Source organism: Eptatretus burgeri, chromosome 8 (genome assembly GCF_056783735.1).
Source record: "Eptatretus burgeri isolate ZD-2024b chromosome 8, Ebu_testis_v1, whole genome shotgun sequence".
Classification (NCBI taxonomy): Eukaryota; Metazoa; Chordata; class Myxini; order Myxiniformes; family Myxinidae; genus Eptatretus; species Eptatretus burgeri.
The window spans coordinates 1625721-1648816 of NC_140968.1; the positions used below are offsets into that span (position 1 = coordinate 1625721).

The 23096-nt window shown below is 37.6% G+C and overlaps 1 protein-coding gene across 2 annotated transcripts in view; it reads left to right on the forward strand.

Annotated features, from left to right (window-relative positions):
* SCAP (SREBF chaperone) overlaps window positions 1-23096 on the forward strand; it is a 119102-nt gene that overhangs the window by 69684 nt on the left and 26322 nt on the right. For both annotated transcript variants that reach the window (XM_085890551.1, XM_085890550.1), the window contains exons 17-18: window positions 2391-2871; window positions 3028-3113. In XM_085890551.1, the coding sequence (XP_085746677.1) occupies window positions 2391-2871; window positions 3028-3113 (567 nt within the window). The remainder of the gene's footprint in view (window positions 1-2390; window positions 2872-3027; window positions 3114-23096) is intronic.

Sequence of the window (23096 nt, forward strand, 5' to 3'; positions counted from 1 at the left end):
AGTGTGTCGGAGCACGGAGCACTCGCTCAGTGTGTCGGAGCACGGAGCACTCGCTCAGTGTGTCGGAGCACGGAGCACTCGCTCAGTGTGTCGGAGCACGGAGCACTCGCTCAGTGTGTCGGAGCACGGAGCACTCGCTCAGTGTGTCGGAGCACGGAGCACTCGCTCAGTGTGTCGGAGCACGGAGCACTCGCTCAGTGTGTCGGAGCACGGAGCACTCGCTCAGTGTGTCGGAGCACGGAGCACTCGCTCAGTGTGTCGGAGCACGGAGCACTCGCTCAGTGTGTCGGAGCACGGAGCACTCGCTCAGTGTGTCGGAGCACGGAGCACTCGCTCAGTGTGACGGAGCACTCGCTCAGTGTGTCGGAGCACGGAGCACTCGCTCAGTGTGTCGGAGCACGGAGCACTCGCTCAGTGTGTCGGAGCACGGAGCACTCGCTCAGTGTGTCGGAGCACGGAGCACTCGCTCAGTGTGTCGGAGCACGGAGCACTCGCTCAGTGTGTCGGAGCACGGAGCACTCGCTCAGTGTGTCTGAGCACGGAGCATTCGCTCAGTGTGACGGAGCACTCGCTCAGTGTGTCGGAGCACGGAGCACTCGCTCAGTGTGTCGGAGCACGGAGCACTCGCTCAGTGTGTCGGAGCACGGAGCACTCGCTCAGTGTGTCGGAGCACTCGCTCAGTGTGTCGGAGCACTCGCTCAGTGTGTCGGAGCACTCGCTCAGTGTGTCGGAGCACGGAGCACTCGCTCAGTGTGTCGGAGCACTCGCTCAGTGTGTCGGAGCACGGAGCAATCGCTCAGTGTGTCGGAGCACGGAGCACTCGCTCAGTGTGTCAGAGCACGGAGCACTCGCTCAGTGTGTCGGAGCACGGAGCACTCGCTCAGTGTGTCGGAGCACTCGCTCAGTGTGACGGAGCACTCGCTCAGTGTGACGGAGCACTCGCTCAGTGTGACGGAGCACGGAGCACTCGCTCAGTGTGACGGAGCACGGAGCACTCGCTCAGTGTGTCGGAGCACGGAGCACTCGCTCTGTGTGTCGGAGCACGGCGCACTCGCTCTGTGTGTCGGAGCACGGAGCACTCGCTCTGTGTGTCGGAGCACGGAGCACTCGCTCTGTGTGTCGGAGCACGGAGCACTCGCTCTGTGTGTCGGAGCACGGAGCACTCGCTCTGTGTGTCGGAGCACTCGCTCTGTGTGTCGGAGCACTCGCTCTGTGTGTCGGAGCACTCGCTCTGTGTGTCGGAGCACGGAGCACTCGCTCTGTGTGTCGGAGCACGGAGCACTCGCTCTGTGTGTCGGAGCACGGAGCACTCGCTCTGTGTGTCGGAGCACGGAGCACTCGCTCTGTGTGTCGGAGCACGGAGCACTCGCTCTGTGTGACGGAGCACGGAGCACTCGCTCTGTGTGTCGGAGCACGGAGCACTCGCGTAGGGCCACCTCCAGGTTTTCCATGGTATTACAAGTCTCCACCATTTACAGTGCAGTGTTCCTGTCCCCACGTTTTCCAGTGTAGTGAGGTGTTTCAAATTATCAGCAGGAGGTATATTTTTGCTTCATGCATGTAACCCGAGTTTTTTTTTTTGTTTTTTTTTGCCTCTACAAAGCTGTCAGTTGCCTATACACCACCCAAATAAAGGTATGTGTCAGAAGAACGTGTTGCATGCTTGAAACAAAATTGCCCGTGGGGTGGGTACTCTGCTTGTAATCTTCAAAGAAATAGTGCAAGTATCTGGTCAACTTGGTGAGGAACTAGTGAACTTTCACAATGCTTTGCTGTCTGCTGAGTCTATCAGCCATGGCGAATTACTCTCTTGCTACACCGATGGTGATGGGGAAGGATCGTTGTATTCCCGTGACTTGTCGGGAAGGGGTATTTTTCCCCTTTCAGGTATTTTTCGAAGTCTTTTTGGAACTTGGTCAGCCATGGAAGCTAACAAAATTGATGATTAAATCACGGTGTTGAAGTAAGATCTCGAAGAACAATTCTCACAATACATTTGATGTGTCTACCTCGCACGCACGCACGACATATCATGCACCGATGAGCATTGCTACGAAGGGTTTCTGCGTAGGCGTCGTGCAATCGTATGATTTGAAAAGTCGCGTATTTGGTATTCTTATTTGAGGACAGAGCTCACTGCGCTGGGGGTGCCAGCTTCAAATCCTCGATATTTTGTTCTATCTATTGTCCCCTCATGTCATTATAATTAATGAAAAAGTATATACTGCTGTCCTTGTCGTGTCTGATGTGTTCAAGCTCATTCATCTTTGAGCCATACATCACTTTGACAGTAAAACCAATATCATGACAAAAGCTAACAAACCATTATAATTTCTTCATTCTGATATGGACAGGTCTGGACTACGGGGTGATGTGTTTTTTTTTTATAGTTGTCGGGAAGGAGAATCGACATTGCCATCAGAGAGTGACACAATCGAGAAAGGTCAAAGAGAATCTGTGGAATCGTTTGAGTCGTTGCAAGAATTTTTCCATGGAGAGACCGAGATGCTCGTGGATTCTGACTTTGTGGATTCTCCTTTGAACGTTGATCCACCACTGGCTTCTCCACATTTACCGTATAATTTCACATTCAGTGCTGGCACTACCGCGGTTGACCCTCGGCATCAGAGCTTCGGCTCTGCCGCTGCAAATAATTTGGGTGATGCTGACTTTCCCTCGCAAAGGACGTTTCGCATGCATCGGAGGCGGTGCAGAACCTCATCGCATGACTCGCTGAACTTCTTCGGGACGAGTGCTGTTCAAGGTTCGCCGAACCCTTCGGGAGCGGAAGGTTTTGAAGCCGGAGTGGCGTGGTGCTTAGCCATGAAGGAAAACATAATCGCACTTGGCTGTGGAAATGGACAGTTGGAGGTATTTCACATGAACACCAAAATCAAAATGTTTTCTCCTCTTTTTCAACATCCCTGTGCCAAGTTCACCCTGCATCGTTTTGCTGCCTTATCAGCAATCTTAAGGTATCGATGAGGTAAAGGTTTTCCTTACTTCCCTTCACTCCATTTTACACAGGCTTGGGACGCTGCAGTTGATGGTTTGCATTGCAAACATCGGGAATCATCTTCGGGAATAATCCACCTCGTGTGCCATCAGAAAAGGTACTTCCTTCAAGTCTTGGGCCCATAAATACTAATTGTGATTTCACTTGACTCCTCTCAAAGGGGACTTCATGACATTGAAGATTTTGAATCGTTTTGTCTTGAAGTTCCTGCACTTTTTCTTTGCTCGTTTTGATGAAAGCTTTTGAAGGACTGTGGCCTTGTAATAACCAGGGATTAACAAAAGGAAAGTTGTTTGCCAGTTAATTATTTGTTTAATTTATTCGTTCTTTAACAACGCATATTCCATGATTGATAGTACTGATGTAATGCCGAGTTCGGTACAAGGACAATGGGACGCTGCTTGATGCATCACCCTTGTGTGATCATGTACATCTCAGAACGTTCATGACATGCACGGTGCCTCGTGTGCACTCAATACACAACAGGCTTTTATGCTTTTTATTTTAATGAAAAAATAATTGCGTTAGAAAAAGAATGTGATTTTGGCCACCACAGTAGGTAAGGGTGAATATACTGATTCTGGCTCACTTTCCCCATGTAAAGTGAATGGGGATTCTCAGCGATTCATATTTTTTTCCCAAAAAAATAAGCCCCCTTTTTATCCCAAGGTATATTTATTTGTCTCCCCTTTTAACCTAGGGGCACTTTTTTCAAATAACCAATCCATATTGTTTAGCTCACTCATTGAACCTATAAAGATTTGTTCAAGCAGTAAAGTAGAAGGGTGAATATACTGTGATTTGTTAAAGGTGATTCTAAAGAAATATCTAAAACATGTATGTGAATGGAGATTTTAATAACCTCCCCTTTTCACCTTGGAGCACTTTTTTCAAATAACCAATGCATATTGTTTAGCTCACGAATTGAACCTATAAAGATTTGTTCATTCTCAAATTCCTTCAATAGTTTAATTTTCTTTGCACAATAATCCCCATCTTAAATATTTAAAAATAAAATATTTGAATCTTTATATTTTTCAAGATACCCCTTTTGTGTCATTATGAAATCATACACTTCTCTCATTTATCTCATCTGACCACCTCCTGAGTTGCATATCATTTTGAGATTGTTGTAAATTATTTTTCCATTGTTCAATTGACAACCATCCAAGTTTTCAGTCCATTCAAGGATATTTTTTTTTTCTTTACATCCTCTAACTGACTAGTTTTTAAATTGATTCGCTTATTTGTTTTATTGACCTTTGTTTTAGTTATTTTTTCAATAAGACTTATTTGATATTTTTCGCATTCATTATGTTTTCCTTTTATATACCAACATTGTGATTTTCTCCACTCTTTAGTTTGATTAATACTTGATTCGACCATTTATATATTGTGAAAAACGCGGCGGTAGCCCTTGAAAACCCTAACCCATATTCTATTTAGTTAAAACTTGTATCCATATGGAACACAATCTATTCTATACACTCTATCATACAATGTCCATATGGAACACAATCTATTCCATTATCTAAAATAAATCTCTTATCATCAAAGGCTCCTAATGCCTTTTTATTTACTTCTTCACCATATATCTTATGTTTATAACTTCTTATTGTATTCATTTTCCTATATTCTTCTTTCTTATTCATCAAACAATTATAATAATTTCTAAAAGTTATTAATTTCTTTATTCCCTTTAACCTCTTATCAATCTGATCACCATACTTATAAGCATATGTCTTTGCTCTCAATCCAATAAACTCACTCATTACTTTTCCACCCAACTCATCCTTAAACTTACCAATAAGCTTTTCATTATTTTCTGAAAATAACTCACTCTTCTTACTAAAATTACTTGTATCATATACTCCAATATTTTTCTTCATATCTTTATAAACATCATCAGTTTTTCTATCTTGAATAAAACTATCAGTGTCCATATACAACAATGAAACATTTTCACCATATTCTTTCTTTAAGCCATTATACAAATAATCATACATCAATATCTTTGATAAATCAAGAACTGCTGTTCCAATATAAATTGGGTTATCCATTACAATACTTTCCTTTTTCATATGAATTGCAGAAAAGTTCTCTGAAAAAACCTCTTCTCTCTCAAAACTTGGTTTATTTATCAATCTAGAAGCTTCTTTCCAAGATGTTGCAAATCTAATGTTTTGCCTGTTTCTAACATTCTCCATTGTCTTTCATTGACATTGTCTTTCATTGACAGAATTATTCATCAATTTATAGAATTCCCCTTCAAATTTAATTTTGTATTTGATCTCATATCTGTATTGAATTCAATATACTTTTCCATCCAAGAACTTTGTTTAAATTTTAAAACTCTATGAATTTTAGCTACTCTCAATCCTCCTCTCAAAATCTGTTTCAAGCTTCTCTGATGCAAAACATATCCCTCTTTATCATAGAATGTTTTTAATAACTTTTCTGTTGATTTACCTTTAATGTTAAAACTTTTATGATAATCACTTAACCATTCTTTCTTTGGGGTTTCTTTCTCACATGCAAAAGGAAGGTCTTTATGCTTATTATGATGACCATTGTACCTCAGGTACCTCAAATCAACTTCAAAATAATAACCTTTTTTCCTCATTCAATTCCTCTTGAGAAGAAATAACAATATTCATCAAAGCCTTTTCATAATCCTTTTCTTCCACCCACTCTAATTTACCATAAGGCAGAGATTGAGACATTGCCCATCCATACAAATTATTAGCATCAAAATACATCAAATAATTACGATCTTTTTCACTATCATAATTTGGAAGATATTTATTATTTGCTTTAGCATATCTTTTTGAACATACTTGTGATATTCCACCTCTCTTAGACTTCTCAATCATCAAAAGCATATCAACATCACTGATTAAATCTATATCTTGTTTTGTCATTTTCAACATTGCACTCCAAGCTAAACCAGGAGCTGTGAAATAGTGGGCAGGATCTAATCCATAACAATTTTTATTATGACAGAGTGATCTGAATGCTTCAAACACATCAGCTAACAATAAAACATCTGTTTTTAGATACAAATCATGATATTCTCCAAGGTTCTTTATATTAAATATTTTCCAAATTTCTTGTGCGTGTTTATATTCCTTATCACTTATCTCTTCTTCATAAAGGTTATTATAGAAACTTTCTTTTGAAGGAAGGGCATCGTATTAATTAGGGCTTCAAGCATGGCTGAAGCCCTATTGAATTCGAAGCCTGGTGTTGGCTTAGTGGTTAGGGTGGCGGCTTGGGATCCCAGGGTCCTGAGTTCAAGCCCCGTTGGCTGCTGAATCAACACCAGGGGGTTGACTCAGCCTGTCATCCTTCCGAGGTCGGCGAAATGAGTACCAGTGTACTGGTCCCGGTGTATGCCCCGGTTAGAATAGGTGTACCATATCCCTGTGTGTCATAAGAGGCGACCAGGGTTGGCGTCAGGAAGGGCATCCGGCCATAAAACATTGCCTCAAGAAAAAGCCAAACCCCTGCACGGCAGGGAAAAATGGCTGTAAAAACGGTCATTTTTATTTTTTTTTTCTTTTGAAGGAAGTTGTGTTTCTTTAAATCTCATAAATGAATCCATATAATCATCAGGATAAATACCCTTACTTGTAAGAATTTTCTCTTTACTTTGAATTTCATTCCTTGTTTGAATTTCCTCTCTAGTTAGAATTCCCTCTTTAATCAGAATTTCCTCTCTAGTTAGAATTCCCTCTTTAATCAGAATTTCATCTTTAATCAGAATTTCCTCTTTAGTTAGAATTTCATTCATTGTTTGAATTTTCTTTATAATTAGAATTTCTTCATTAATTTCCTCATTAATTAGAATTTCTTCTTTACTTTGAATTCTCTCTTTAATCTGAATTTCCTCTTTAGTGAGAATTTCCTCTTTTGGAAAGAATGAATTAAGATTTGGAAAAGACCCTGTGGAGCTTAGATTTGATGCTGGGTAGGCTAGTGGTGTTCCCATAAACTTGGAAGAATCTAGAAACCTAATACGAGTTAAAGGTTTTGTAAATGAAATATACTTTTGACTTGTGTTTGTTATGGCAGAAATATTCCCTGGTGTTTTTGAAAGTTCATTTATAAATAGATGTGTATCATAGTTGGCGCTGTTGTGAAGAAAGACTGGATAAAAGAAGGAAATTTATAATTAAGATTACAACAGGAATGAGCGGGACCGCTATATTTACCAGTAAGATGACAATGATCCCTAACTTTAGACTCCTCAATTTCCTCCCCACAAATATGACATTTATTGTTCTCTCCAAATTCCTTTTCCTCTTCTTCGGTTAATTTCATTGGTTCATTTGTTTCTTTCATTAATTTAGTTAGTCTTATACAATCCTTTTCTAATCGTTTTACAATCTCTTGTGAAGCTTTTTTTCCACTATAAAGTTCTAACTTCTTGTATTCATCACCAGCTGATTTGATATAATAACAGAAACCACAAGGAATATGTTTTTGATATTTATTTGCATATGATTCTTTTGGATTTATTTAAGCAGTATTTATCTTTTTAAGGATACATTCAAAATCGGTGTATATCACAAATGGGTGCATGATAGATTTATTATAATCTTCAAAAGAAATCTTTTCACCAGGTTTAGGCATTGTAATTACAGCTGATTTATGATTACTACAATATTTTGAATGTTGTTCTAATCGTTCTTTTGTATGAAATGAATTAAGACATCGCTTACAAGGATATATTTTGTTTGCTGTTCTGAATACCTGAGAAGAGATTAATCTTGATAAATTATTGATGTATGTATAATGTGAATTCTTTCCAACACTAAAATATAAAAGATCAATGTGTTTCCTCATTTTTATAGTTGTTTGAAATTTTTAATACCTGAACTTTATTCTCTCCAGTTAATCCATATACATTAATATAAAGGTTATTCTTTTTCTCAAATTTAGGAATATCTGTTGGTGGCATTGGGAATTTAAAATCTTTAATGTCCAAGGTATTCTCATATTTCATATATTGCTTTACTCTTTCTGAATTACAATTTGGTGGATGTAAGTGAGCAAGAACAGACCAAAGAAAACATTTATTATCATTGTTCTTAATATTAACAACTGCCTTCTTTAGTTTTATTTCTTTTGATAATTCAATATAAGAAGAAGCTCGAAGAGGGTCTGATTTTAGAATGTGTATATCTAAAAAGATGATTATTTTGAATATTAAATCCACTTCCGACCACTGTATTATCAACATCCTCCTCTTGTTCGGTCATCTCTTCGAGCATGACCTCATAATATGGGTGTCGATGTCCGTCCGTCCGTTCACAATGAAGTTGAAGCGGGAGATCTGGTCATTAGTGATCCTGATAGAGGTCGATGAGACGTACACGATGGTATGACTTTCAAGGTCACCGAAGGTCAAGGTCACGAGGCCTTTGAAGTTGCGAAAATGACGATTTTCAAATTCTATCTCTTCCGCCATTTCTCAAGCGATCTTGAATTTGATTGTAGCATATGAATCTATGGGGCAATATCTAAATTTTGGTCAGGCCGGATTTTCGATATTCACTTTTGTTTTCATGTCACGTGACTTCAAAGTTGGCAAAAATGCGAAAATGACGATTTTCAAAATCTATCTCCTCCTAGATTTCTCAAGCAATCTTGAATTTGATTGTGGCATTTGAATCTATGGGACAATATCTAAATTTTGTCAGGCCGGATTTTCGATATTCGCTTTCGTTTTCGTGTCACGTGACTTCAAATTTGGCAATAAATGCGAAAATGACGATTTTCAAAATCTATCTCCTCCTACATTTCTCAAGCAATCTTGAATTTGATTGTGGCATATGATTCTATGGGACAATATCTAAATTTTGTCAGGCCGGATTTTCGATATTCGCTTTCGTTTTCGCGTCACGTGACTTCAAAGTTGGCCAAAAATCCCTCCTGACCCGAGAACACTACACCCAAGTAACAGGAACTCATGCTTGTTTCTCGCAGAGATGACCGTCACTCCCGCACGGGTGTATTTTCTTGATAGTTCTTCATAAACTCCGCTATTCAAAAAATCTTGAAATGTTGTTATATAATGAGGATCTGGTCTCATATAAGGACTTTGTTCTTCATCTTGTCTTTTCATATTCATTTTCACTCCCATATAAAACTTTAAAGTTTTTATTTCTTTTAATGTCTTTTGAATAACTTTTTCAACATCAGGTTTCTCTATTTCAATTGATTCAGCTATTGATGATGGACCGGGTTCTCCAAATTGAAAAATCCTTATTTTTATATGCCCTTTAAATGCCCCATCAGTGTTTTCAATACAATAGTCTCCCTTTACTTTAAACTCATTCTTCTTGTGTTTTTGTGATTGAAGATGTCTATTATAACTGCTCTTCAAAACATCCTTTGAGCAGATATCACAATGTTTTCTTTCCAACTCAAGAGGAGATATTTGATGAAATAGATTAAATGTATGTGTGAAGGTGTTTTTTATAATATTTATATTCGTGATTACAAACATCGCAGTACGTTGTATTCACCATATTTATAGAATGAAACCTTGCTTAAACTAAAATTTTCTTGATGAAAATTTCGTTTAATTTATAGGTGAATCTGTGCTTAAAACCATTTTATCCTCCAACTTTTTCACTTAATAAATACAATGTTTAAAGACACAAAAGACAAGTTTCAATCAATCCCTTCATTTGTTAAAGATACTGAGAAATATGTCAAGGATGTAAAATTGAACAAAGATAAATATAACAACTATTGGATAAAACAATTATGGTGGATAAGATGAGTTCTTCAATGGAAGGGCTTTTAGTATACCTGGAAGAACATCAATTAAAGTATCTCCAACAAAAGTTTCTCCTCTCCTTCTGGTAATATATTCAAAACTAGAAAAAGCAATGAAATAAGAAAAAGTTTCAAAAAATAAAAACCTTATGGATGAAGCTTTAGAAAGAAAAGATAAGACCATCTGTAATATGCAAGGAGAAATTTGTATTTTTTTTCAACAACCCTAAAGATGTAAATCCTGATGAAATAAAGGATGTTAATGTATCGGTTGAAATGATATTTCGTTCAATAGTAGTGAATGATCATTTTAAAATTACCTTTAATTTAAAAAATGTTGTAGTTGAATCTGGTAATGAAAAAAGTATATAGATATCGATGGTAATGTTGTTTCTATTATTTAAATATGAGTCAATATTCAACTGAAGATTTTGAAGATCATGAGAGTGATTATGATACTGAGAGTTTGTGTTCAAACTTATGAAAGTATAGTTGATTCCGAAGATGAATTTTAGTTAAAGTAAAGTTTTACTTCATAAATATGCTAGATTTTGAGCCTCTTGAATTCCCTGATTCTCCATATGACAAATTTGAGAATTGTCCTGCGTGTGGAAGACGGGGATTAAACAGAGTCAAAAGCCTATAAACAATGTATATTCTGTGATTATCTTCTCATTAATGATAATAAAAAGGAAAATAATTATTTTAGATTTACACCAAAAATGAATTACATTACAAGATTGATTAGAGAAATGAATGTAAAGTATGAGGGTGATAACACAACTTTCCTTACAAGGGAAGAAACTGAACGTATTAGAGAAATGTTCAAAGGATTGTTGTTATATATTATTCATGGATGTGATTTTCACTGAAATATCAACATAAGATATTGTATAAATAAAATAATGGATTATCTTGAAATTAAACCCGAACTTAGGTTAAAATATAGAGTTTCTAAAAAGCCAACAATAAATTAAATAACCTTTTTTCAAATATATAAATGAATGATTTTTTTACCCATTTGGGAAAATAAGATAAAATTTAACAATCATAAAAATCTTCCAAATTCATTAAGATGTTGGTTGGTTCATCATCGTTGGTTCAAGCGGATGTGGAAAAACCTGCTTACTTTTAAAGATGCTCCTGACTCCCAACTTTTTAGATTATGATAATTTAATAATTTTCACAAAGTCGAGTTTTCAACCAGAGTATCAACTACTCTCACAAGGTTTTAATGCTGGTTTTCAAAAAGAAGATATAATCGGTTTATTTAAACTTCAAAAAAACCGAAATGATTATATTATTGAAGATATAATACAACTATTTTGTGATACACAGAGATGTAAAAAGAAATCAAAACCGATAACTTGTATTCTTCGTGATAATATGGATGATATACCGTCTCCCCAAGATTTGGATAAATCAAAAAAGATCCTCGTTATCGTTGATGATTGTGTTAATGAGAGAAACCAAACAGTAATGGACAGCTACTACACAAGAGGGAGACATTCTTCTTGTAATTGTATTTATCTTCGTCAATCATACTTTCAACTTCCTCATCGTTCCATAAGAAACAATGCTAATACTTTTATTTTATTCAAGTGAAATTCAATGGATATAAACAATTTTTGGAGAGATAATTGTTCTACATTATGTATTAAAAAGGAATTTGGGGATTACATGAAGCACACGACTGAAAAATATAAATATATTGTTTTGAAACAAGATGAGATATTAAATGATATTTTCCAATAAATAAATGGATGCGAAAGAAAGAGCAAGAAGATTTAAGAAACATCAAGAGTTGGTTTCAAAAGTTGTAAAACAACAGGAAGACATAAAGAAGAAACGCAGACAGAAACTAACGGGTGAAGAAGCATTTGAAAGAAAACGAGAAATTTTTTTAACCACATTTAAAAACTTCCCAAGAAAAAATTATAGATGCTTCCACAGTTCCCACAATAGAATATACTCCTAAAAAACTTCAAATGATAAAAGATTTCAGTCAAATGACGGAGGAAGAATTAGAGCATATAGGAGAATTAGAATATGATGATGAAGGATTATTTCAACAATTGGAAGAGATTAATCACCCCCCTGATTATATTGTGAATGCTCTTCAAAACAATGAATATTCAGCGGAATCAAAAACTAAAGCAGGACTCGTTCGAACAGAACAACCAGCAATATTTCCTCTTGTTCAAGAAAAGGTATTGATATTTAATGATGAATTAAGGTTCTTGGGGTCTGCTCAACCCCCTGTTTAACGAACTCCGAGATTAATGTTTCTTCTCGCAAATTATGGAAGACAAACTTCAACTGTGAGGGGTGAATCAAAGTATTTTGATCAACCATTGGATATGAAAAATAATGATGATAGAGTATATATTGATCTGCGGAACTCTGTTAATTATAGGGTTAGTCTTTCTGGTAAGCGTAGCAAGAATGAGAAGGAGAAACACATTATTCAGGCTTTAAGTTTCCTTGGTTCAGGTGTTAGTTTTCTTCCAAATGACCAATTACAATTAGTTAATAGACTGTTATTGTTGTTCGGTAATAAGAAGGCTGAATATAACAATTGTTGTAATGAAGCATCAGCCATTTTAGACCAGTTGATGAACATGAAAAGAACTAATAAATATCAATACAAAGACATTTTATCCCATATTAAATAAGATGAGAAGCACAATCCTTAGTTTTAATTTCACAACAAGTGACGGTACTGCTACAGATAAGGTAGAACACATCTTCATTCCCAGACCCACTGCAACTTGACCCAATACAACAAAAGAATATGAGGCATCCTTATTGTCCATGGAAACTTATAATACCTTATTTAATATAACTGAGAAAAATGACAAGTTTAGTTATAATCCGGGAAGTGGATACAAAACTATAACAGTCTCACCCGGAGCATATGAGATTTCTCAAATATCTTCCGAAATTGCTCGTCTTATGAAGGAACAGGGTGATGAACCAAAAAATATTGTCATTGTTATTCAAAAACGTACTTCAAAATCAACGATTAAACTTAAAAATAACTACAAGGTTGATTTCACAATTGACAATTCATTTATAGAGTTGTTGGGTTTCTCCTCAAAAAAGATTGAAACTAATGGGACGTTTTACAGTGATAATGTCATTCAAATATCCTCAGGAATAAATTCGGTATTAATTCACTGTAATTTGATTGATGGTGTTAATAATGATGGAATAAAAACAAATACAATATTTTCATTCAGCACATACTCATCCCCAATTGGTTATAAATTCAATATGGAACCCAAAAATTTGGTTTATCTCCCTGTGTCAGGAAAAGCCATACACAGAGTAAATTTTAGGATAACTGACCAAGATAATCGTATGATTTCTTTTAATGGAGAAGTTATATCCATCAGAATTCACCTACGTGAAGTTTTCCAATAAATAAATATGATGGTTATTGTGAGGAAACACGAGTTGGGAAAATATAAAATAATTACAGGGGATGGGATGTTCCTTTCCCCATACTACAAGGGTGAAGGTATGTATTTTGGTAGAGGATTCTATAAACCTAAGAGACAAAGGGGTGCCGGACATCAATTTAGAGGCGATGGGATAATTGATACTCTAATGGGTATAGGTTCAACTATTCTTAAACATAAAGACCTAATTGGTTCAACTGCTTCTGCTGTGGGAAATGTAGTAGGTGCTGTAAAGAACAAAAAAGATGCCCAAAAGGTATCTCATAAATTACAAGCAATAAAATAAATTTAGAAAGTCAAAACTCGGTTGTCTCCACAAGAACGACAGAAAATAATTCAAATACAGGTAGCGCAGGTACTTGCAGGTACTTGCTGATGTTTCACAAGTAACGGTGTCAAGTAACTCACAAAACCAGTCATCGACTTACGACCTATGCGACTTACGACTGTTCGACTTTACGACCACGTAAAGTGGCCCCAAAAAGAAAAGTTATTTTTATTTTTATTTTTTGTATGTAAAATATACGTTGTTCGACTTACGACCGATTGGTCGGAACCAATTGCGGTCGTAAGTCGACGACTACCTGTAGTTGGGTCAGTGTTTCAAAAGTTTTAACATCTTTTTTCCTAAATAAATATAAGTATGGAAGCAATTGATAGTATCGATGATTTGGATGATACTATTATCATCTCAAACTCCACTAAAAAAGAAGATTACTTCAAGGTAAATGCAATAACTGGAACAGACTGGAATGCAAATGGTACAAAAAGTTTTGAAATAAATAATCAACAAACTTATTTGAATCTATCCGAAAGTTTCTTGTTGAGCAAATTGAAATTCACTAAGGCTGGGAATAATACAAACGCTACACTCGTAAATGATTTCTTCTGGAAAATGTTTGATAGTGTTCGTTTGTACATTGGAACACAAGAGGTTGAAGCGGTTGATTATGTCTCTGCTGTATCTGAAATGATGAAATTTACACTATATTCATTCAGTGATAGAATGGGAAAGGGGTCTGTCGAAGGTTTTATTCCTGATATGTCAATGGGAACAACCACAGACCCTGGATATATTCAAAGGAAAGGAGTGTATTATGATGATGCAAAAGCAGTTAATAGTTTTACTGTGGCAGTTCCTCTTGAAGGTATATTTGGATTTTGTGATCATGATAAGGTTCTGTATGGTCTTAAAATTAGATTTCAACGACAGGAATAATAATGAAAATAGATTACTTTTTGGTGTTGGTTGTGCTTTTGGTGAGCAGAATAAATTTGTAATTGATGAAATGAGTTGGTATATTGGTGAATATACTCCAAATCTTAAAACAGAAGAGATGTTGAATAGAAGACTCAACTCAAAGAAACCACTCAATGTATTGTTGCGATTGAGGAAATTCGCAAACCACCATTCAGGTCGCGTAGGTGAGATATCTCTGTAAGTACATTTGTAGTTAGCCCCAAACCCGTTGTTTAGTGGGAATAAATGTGATTCATTCGGGCTGCGACCCTTTAAGATAGCCGTTTTTCTGTTCTATCTTTATTTTGAACCAACCATGTCTCAACCGCAATCACACAACAACCACCATCCGCAACGCCGCTTCACAACAACAACAACGCCAACAGCCACGACCTTTACCTTCACAATTCGCTCCCGCAAACATCGCATCACCGCCATTCCAAACGTCGCCATGGCCATGGACCAGCACTTTAAACCCTCCACCACCTTCACCTCTCCTTCTGCGGCCATTCCCGCACCGCTTGTGGGCACCGAGCGTCAGGCTGTCCTGGCTTCGTGCGGGACGCGCGCCAAGCCGCGGGTGCAAATAGCGGCCTTTCCGAGGAGAAGTCGGATCAGGAATGATACACGCCCACTTCTGATCCGTCCAATCAGCAAGCGCGGGGCAGTTTGGCCCCGCCTCCAGGCGCGTCGGAGTAGAATCAATATATGCAAATTCGACGATCAGGGGAGACTCACGCCCCTTTTTCTCCGTCCAATGGGCGAGCGTGGCTCCACCCCCGAGCTCGTTCTGATCCAGAAATTTGCATATGGGTTCTCCTGCCAGACTATAAAGCGCCGAGCGCGGGGCGAATTTAGTCAATTTTTTCAGAAGAGTCAAGGCGAGTTGGAGGCAGTCGGAGTTGGAGAAAAGGTCGAGGCAGTCAAGTCGGGTCTGGAGAGGAGCAGTCTGTGGAGCCGTGGGTCAAGTCGGGTCTGGAGAGTGGCAGTCCGTCGGGGTTCGGAGCCTGTCGGGGAGCTGCAGAGAGGAGAAGCCTGGAGCCTGGAGCGCGGTCGAGGTGATTTGCTGCAGTCGGCTGAGGAGAATTGCGGAGGGACCGGATAGCTCGGGTCTGAGGCAAGGAAGACGGCGGTCGGCGACGAGATCGCAGTAGAGTCGCTCGTCGCGGGACCCAAGCAAGCCAGCTATCCTCTTTCCCCAGAGCATCAAAAATTCCCCCTTTCCCCCCCCCCCCCCCGCGCTGAGATAGTGCGAAAAGGGGGCCCCGTTCCCACCCCACTCCAAGCAGTGCCAACGAAACCCGCGAAGGAGCATGGAGTCGGGGTGCCGCCACATTTGCGGCTCATCACAAGACACGGATAGGATCCACCCGGTCTCGCGGCCCACAGGCCCCGTCTGTCCCCTTGTCTTTGAGGGTGGCCCTTTTCTTTTGCTTTTGAGTAAATGTGTTGTCGGCGCCGTCTGTAAAGTAAAACTGTGTAAGTGTTGCCGTGTGCTCGCGTAGTTGGTAGTAGATCTGCATTGTTGTGTTTCTTTTGTTACATCTGCTTTTGGTGCATAATTCTTGTAATTGTATATGTGTGCTCTCCGTGTGCCGCGGAATAAATGTGCATTATGTTGAACTGTTTTTCCCGTTTCGCTTCGTCTTTTCTTTAATTGAATCTCCATCTTGCTTCACGTAAAGGGTTGGTAGTGGGCTTACTACGCCCGATAATTAATCGGAACCGTCGAGGCCGCCGATAACACCGCTCGGTTATCCCGATAGTACGGAACGCGTCGCTTAAGTGGCCCGTGTCTGGAGTCGACCTGCGGCGAGGTGCGATCGCCCGGTCTACCCTCCGCGTGGGTACTTAGGTAGGTCGAATTTGGCGAACAACCCTATCCCACGCGAGGGGCCGATTGGCACGATCGTGGTGAGGCCGAAAGGGCCACCCGTGACTAGCTCCCGGCGTTAGTCCAAGAGGGTCACGACAGAATTGTCCGTCCCGTGGGCGACGTGCCGCGATTCGAGTTACGTGGCCGTTCGCACGCCGGCGGGCGCGAATTCGCAACAGTATCATACCTCAAAAGAAGATGTCGACACGTTAAACGAAACCAAACCACTTACACGTGGAATTTGGGTGTTCTGGAAGGAAAGCCACGATATCTGTGGATCATTTTTTTAAAACCAGATGGTGATACTGCTACTGATAAGAATAATGCATTGAGTGATAATGCTAAGGTGAAACAACTTCGTGTTTCTCTCGATGGAACATATTATCCATGAGATAGATTGGAAATTAATTGGGAAAAAAATGATTATGCTGAAGCATACAACTCTTACCAAAAGGTGTGTGAAAGTAATGGAAATAAAGAACCTATTTTGGATACGACAGCATTTAAAAGTTTGTATACGATCTATGCGTTTGATCTGAGTGCTCAAAGGGAAACTATAAAGTCGAATCGAGTGGATACTTCCCTACACATTGAAAGAGGAGAGAGTGAAGAAGTTGATACATATTGTTTGCCTTTGGAAGAAACAGAATTACAGATTAATACAGATAATGGTGTTGTGATTAGTGTCACATAATTTTTTGTTAAATAAATGAGTGGCAAAGTACCAACTGGGGTATATGTCAATCAAATCGATCTTCATAAACTATCATGTTGTGTTCAAAATTCAAAGCCTTGTACGATTAACGTTAATACAATTCAGAGAAAAGGAGCAGTAAGAATTGATGTTTTGCTCACAAGAGAACAGGTTAAAATCTTTGACGATGCTGGCTCACTTAAAATTAAAATGACAAAACCAATGTTGAAAAAATATTCAATAAGAGAGATGAGTGGAGGATTTCTCCCATTTCTAATTCCTTTATTTGCTGGTTTAAGTGCGGTTGGAGCATTGACGGGTTGTATTTCAACAGCGGTGAAAACTGCCAACGAAAGGAAGGCTCAACTCCGGGCTCAAAAATAATTGGAAAGACATAACAGAGTTGGAGAAACAAATTGGTGGAAGTGGTGTAATTGTAGATTTTGCTGAAAAACTTTAAGGTCTGCCTGATAAAGAGAGATTGTTAGTTGGAGATATGCTTTCTTCTATCGCACAAGCAGGTGTAAAATTAACTAAAAGCGGTAATGGATTATATCTTTCTCATAAATAAACGAGCATTAATGAGTGGTTTAAAGAATTTGGAAAGAATACAACATCAAATTTACAACTTGTCAAATATTGTAAGATATTAAAAATTCATAATGTGGTTATTTGTACAAGAGATGAATTAACAAATGTGCCTAAACATACAAAGAATATTATTATGAACTTAGAAGATAATAATGGGAATGGTTCTCATTGGGTTTGTATTTTTAATAGTCAAGACAAATATTATTTTGATAGTTTTGGTCTTCCACCACCTGTTGAAGTCATAAAATTCTTACAGAATGGTGTTTATCAAACATTTCAAGTCCAAGAATTAAATTCCAAGTGTTGTGGTCAATTATGTCTATATGTGCTATTTCAACTCAACAAAAATTAAAAATTTTATGACATTATTTTTAATCTACAGGGTGCCCCACAGAATACCAGTTAATTTGGTTGTTTATTTTAAACAAAACAAAAGTTGGATGTTCTTTCTTAAAGAGAACAATCTCCTCAAGTTGAAAATTTGATAACTGCTGCATTCTGAAATAAAATTTATGTTAGTTTGTTGATATGGTAAAATACAGCAAAATAAATCTCAAAATCTCAAATTTCCTGGTTTTCTGTGGGGCACCCTGTAATATAAATGACTTATGTTGGTAAAGATGGTTCTATCGTTGATGTATCCCAAGAACTGGATATTGATTTATCAAATTATTACACAAAGGCACAGGCTGGATGACATAAATATTGTATAACCAAAAATATTAATATGAAAAATGCTTATAAATGAAAAAATTATCCAAGCCCGACTGACGCGAATGACTTGGTGAGATTAAGTGATTTATCACAATATATATCCTTAAATAAAACGGCCGTGTATTCCAAAGATACAGAAGTGTTGATTTTATCTCCAGGTCATACAGAATTCACATTTCGAATTAAAATAAATTTTTTATACAGAAGGGCGTATCGTTTGTATGAGAATAGAACAATGGGGGTATGATATGAATGATTTCGGGTATAATTGGTCATTTAAAATTGACCTAAAAGACCTGGAACAATAAAATCAGTCTCGTAAGGAAGAATATTATCCACTTGGTATGGAGAATGAGTTTTGTGGAAGCACGATTAGTAAACAACAAATAAAAGAATTTAATAAGGGTAAATATAATAATGGTTTTGCCCTAGTTTATATCATGAAAACAGAAAAAACAGGATTATATATAATAAGTGAGGAAATACAAAATGATTTAACTATGGGAAGATGGGGAGGTGTTTCATGTCATAAAATTATTCTGACATATATTTCTAATACATAAATGACAGCAAGAAGGCTTCAAGAAAATTATCATTTCTGTGTCCAAGCATCGCTTCAAGAAAAGGTGATTCGGTATTTTAATAAGTATGTTCTACAACATAAGAATGAGGTATTTTCAATAATAGATTGGCATTATGCTGATGTTGATAAACCAACAACTTTGGATTTAATTAAAATGTTAAATTATGAAAAAATTATAAAGTTAAGAAAACGTAATGCTCTTTTAGAAATTCAAAAGAAATTTTATTGGTTTCCTGTTGTAAAAAAAATTATTTTGGATCCAGGAATAACAAGAAATCCCGATGAATATATGTATAATATTCTATGGGGTGTGAGCGATTCAAGGATAGTGAGGGACGAGGAAGGAGTTGAAGAAGAGAGAGAAGCGGAGGAAAAGGAGAAGAGAGGGAAGGAGGAGAGGGAGGAAAGCGAAAGGGAGAAGAAAGAGAAGGAAGAGAGGGAGGAGAGGGAGGAAAGAGCGAGAATGAATAAATATGGAAACCGGTGAGATTAAAAAAAGATTTGGGGTATTACAAAAAATAAATAAATCTCAACTCACCGAGGACGAAAATAATGAATTGACAAGTCAATTAGCAATATTTTCGACAAGACTATTGACATCGTTTTCTGGGAGAAGATATTAAACGAGAAATTGGAGATAAAGATTATATTTTTGATGATGTTGGTGTGATTGACTTTTAAATTTTTTCATTTTTTTCTTAAATAAATGGAGGAGAGAGTGAAGGCATTTCTGAGGATTCTTTATGTTTTAAAAATTAAGATTCAAATGTGCATGTTGGAAACTAAAAAGGTTTTTGCACTCTGCAGGAATTTTTCTCATACATAAACAAGTGATTGTCTCAAATGAAAAAAGAAAACTAATACAAAAAAAATCTCATATTTTAAAAGTAAAAATAACAGGGTTATACAAAAAGGTATATGTTCGGTGTGTGATTCAAAAACGTGTCAATTTATCTCCAAACACAAACGTGGCGGAGATATACAAAAGTTTTTATCAGGAAGTAAATTTACAACAACTGGAATACCAGGGGAATTACATTTACCTGGGTATTCTTTCTATGGTCCAGGAACAAATTTGGATAAAAGATTAGATGAGGCAGACAATCTTAAACCATGGAGTAAACCCATCAATAAGGTTGATAAAGTGTGCTTGAGGCACGATTTTGATTATGGGAATACCACAACGTTGGAAGAAAAACATGAAGCCGATAGAGAAATGTTGTATAATTTGTCTCTGATACAAAATCCAACCTTGAGAGAAAAAGTTGATAGGTTTATCGTGAAGAAGATGATCAGTGCTAAATTGAAACTTGGACTTGGAAATTCAAAAACACTTATAGGCTCTCATGATGTCATTAAGATTGAAGAGCAATTAGCTGATGAATTACATCAACCAATATTCACAAAGTTTCAGAGAAGGAAGGTTTATTCCAAGGAAGTTGATTATATCTGGTCCGCTGATTTGATTGAACTCAATAATGATAAGGGGTACAAGTATGCTTTAACCGTTATCAATTTGAGGAGTAGATATGCGTGGGTTGTCCCTTTAAAAAACAAAACAGGTAATACTCTTATGTTAGCCTTTCAACATATATTTAATAAAAGTAAGAGAAAACCTAAAAAATCGTGGACTGATGAGGGTAGAGAGTTTTACAACAAGACATTTATGAATTTTCTAAAAAATAGCAGTATTACATTATACAGTACCTTTAATGAAGGAAAAGCCGTTGTTATTGAACGTTTTACTCGTACCTTAAAAGAAGACTATATAAAAAATTCACACAACTCGGTTCTCAACAATGGTCATCTTTTATTCAGGATATTGTGGATAAGTATAATGACACGATTCACATGTCAACGAATATGAAACCATCAGAAACATTAACAAAATTAAAATATGAAAAAGAGATTAATGTCAAAAAGCCCAAGTTCAAAGTTGATTTATCAAATTCTTTTAAGTTTAAGAATATATAGGTGGAAATCTCATTTTGAAAAACGTTATACAAAGCGATGGACGAATGAACTTTTTAAAATTGTTGATGTAATAGATACAGTTCCTTGGACTTATAAAATATATGATTTAGAAGGGGAAGAGATTTTAGGTTCATTTTATTCACAGGAATTACAAAAGACAAAAGAAAGCAAATAATGCCCATGGGAGCAATGGATTGGCGCTTCACTCCCCTCTACTATACACCGTTGTGGACACTCGAGGGCCAAGTCCGAGGTGTATAACAGGTGGCATCTGCCGAGGGTTAAATTAAAAATATATAATGTGTGTCAAGGGGGACGTTCTTCGATCTGTGAACCCAAAACACAGAATCCTCAACTGAATAGTCAAGTCTTAACTTTTGTTTGTTGGTGTGTGTGCAGTGGGGGACGTTCTTAGATCTGTGAACCCCAAACACAGAATCCTCAACTGAATAGTCAAGGCTTAACGTGTGTGTGTGTGTGTGTGTGTGTGTGTGTGTGTGTGTGTGTGTGTGTGTGTGTGTGTGTGTGTGTGTGTGTGTGTGTGTGTGTGTGTGTGTGTGTGTGTGTGTGTGTGTGTACCCCCCCTCCCCCTCCTCCCTCACATTCAAAATCTCAACCCCTGCCCAAACCATCATATTCAAAATCTCAACCCCCCACCCAACCCTCGCATTCAAAATCTCAACACTCACCCCAATCCTCGCATTAAAAATCTCAACCCCCACCCCAACCCTCACATTCAAAATCTCAACCGCAATGCAACCCTCACCCAACACAATGTCTTTTTTAATATACGTATTTCAACAATATATATTTTTATGTTTTTTTCTCTTCTTCCAATTCTGTTGTTTAAGGCTTTCAGGTTTGATAAAGTAGAAAAAGGGGGAGTAAGAACTTTCTTGATATTGCTCTCATCAAGCACCATCCAACAAAGAACCACATCGATAGGTTGAGATCCCCAAGAGTCTTGCTAAAAACCACCTTTCAAGTCTCCAAAATAAACCCAACTTTCCAAGTCTCCAATGTATAACCACATTCCTGTTGAGTTTCCAAGATATGTATCACATTGTGAGTTATCAAGCCACAACCCACATTTAAAGTCTCCAAAAAATATAACCATCTATCCAAGACTCCAAGGTAGAACCACAATTTCCAGAAATATTGTGGGCTTCAGTGATAGATCTCACATAGTATAACTGTGGATCATCAAGGAAACCCCCATTATTCTAATTTTTATGGGTTTCAGTCATAGATCTCACAGAGTATAACTGTGGATCATCAAGGAAAACTCCATTTTTCCAATTTTTATGGGTTTCAGTAATATATCTCACATAGTATAACTGTGGGTCATCAAGGAAATCTCCATTTTTCAAAATGTCTGAAATTTGTGAGTCTCCAAGGTAGGTTCCATATTTAGAACCATCTTGGCAGAACCCTTTTCCCGAGTCTCCAAAGTAGTTATTTAAACCATCAAGGCAGAACTCGTTTCCTGATTTTTTTTCAAAATTTGTGAGTCTTCAAGGTAAAACTTGTATTCTGGCTCATCAAGGTATAACTTGTTCAGTGGGTATTGTCTTGATAACTCGCAATGAGTACTCTTGCTGAAAACTCTTTTTCAGGATTTTGCTGGTCTCCAAGGTATAACTCTTTGGTTGGGTCATCAAGGTCGAGCTCGTTCTGTGGGTCTTGGTCACTCACAAGGTCTTCAACCAAGCCAACAATTTTGTCCCAAGTTGTGGCAAAAGCAGTGTTTTCATTTTGTTTTTCAGATCCAATTTCCACTCAGAGAAAATAATAATGTATTAATTAATTGATTTAATTATTAAATGAGTCTATGCTTAAATCAAACTCTGTAAATAGGAAAATAAAATCTTACTTCAATAGATAAGAGGTTTGAATCCAGTTCATCAACTTGAAGGTTTCGTTCCATACAAGTAGTATAACTCCAAGGAACTCCAAAGTCATCCCACTCAAGCTCAGCACAGCACTCCATTGTCAATAAAAGTAAAAAATGTTTAATATGGAGTCTGGGTTTGAAGCTTTTATAGAGAGAGACTGATTGCTATGGTTTCCTTTGGAAATTCCCTGGGCAAGCCCAGGCAAGCCTTCCTTGGGAAATTTTTCAAAAACATAACATTCTAGAATTTTCTAGTGAATT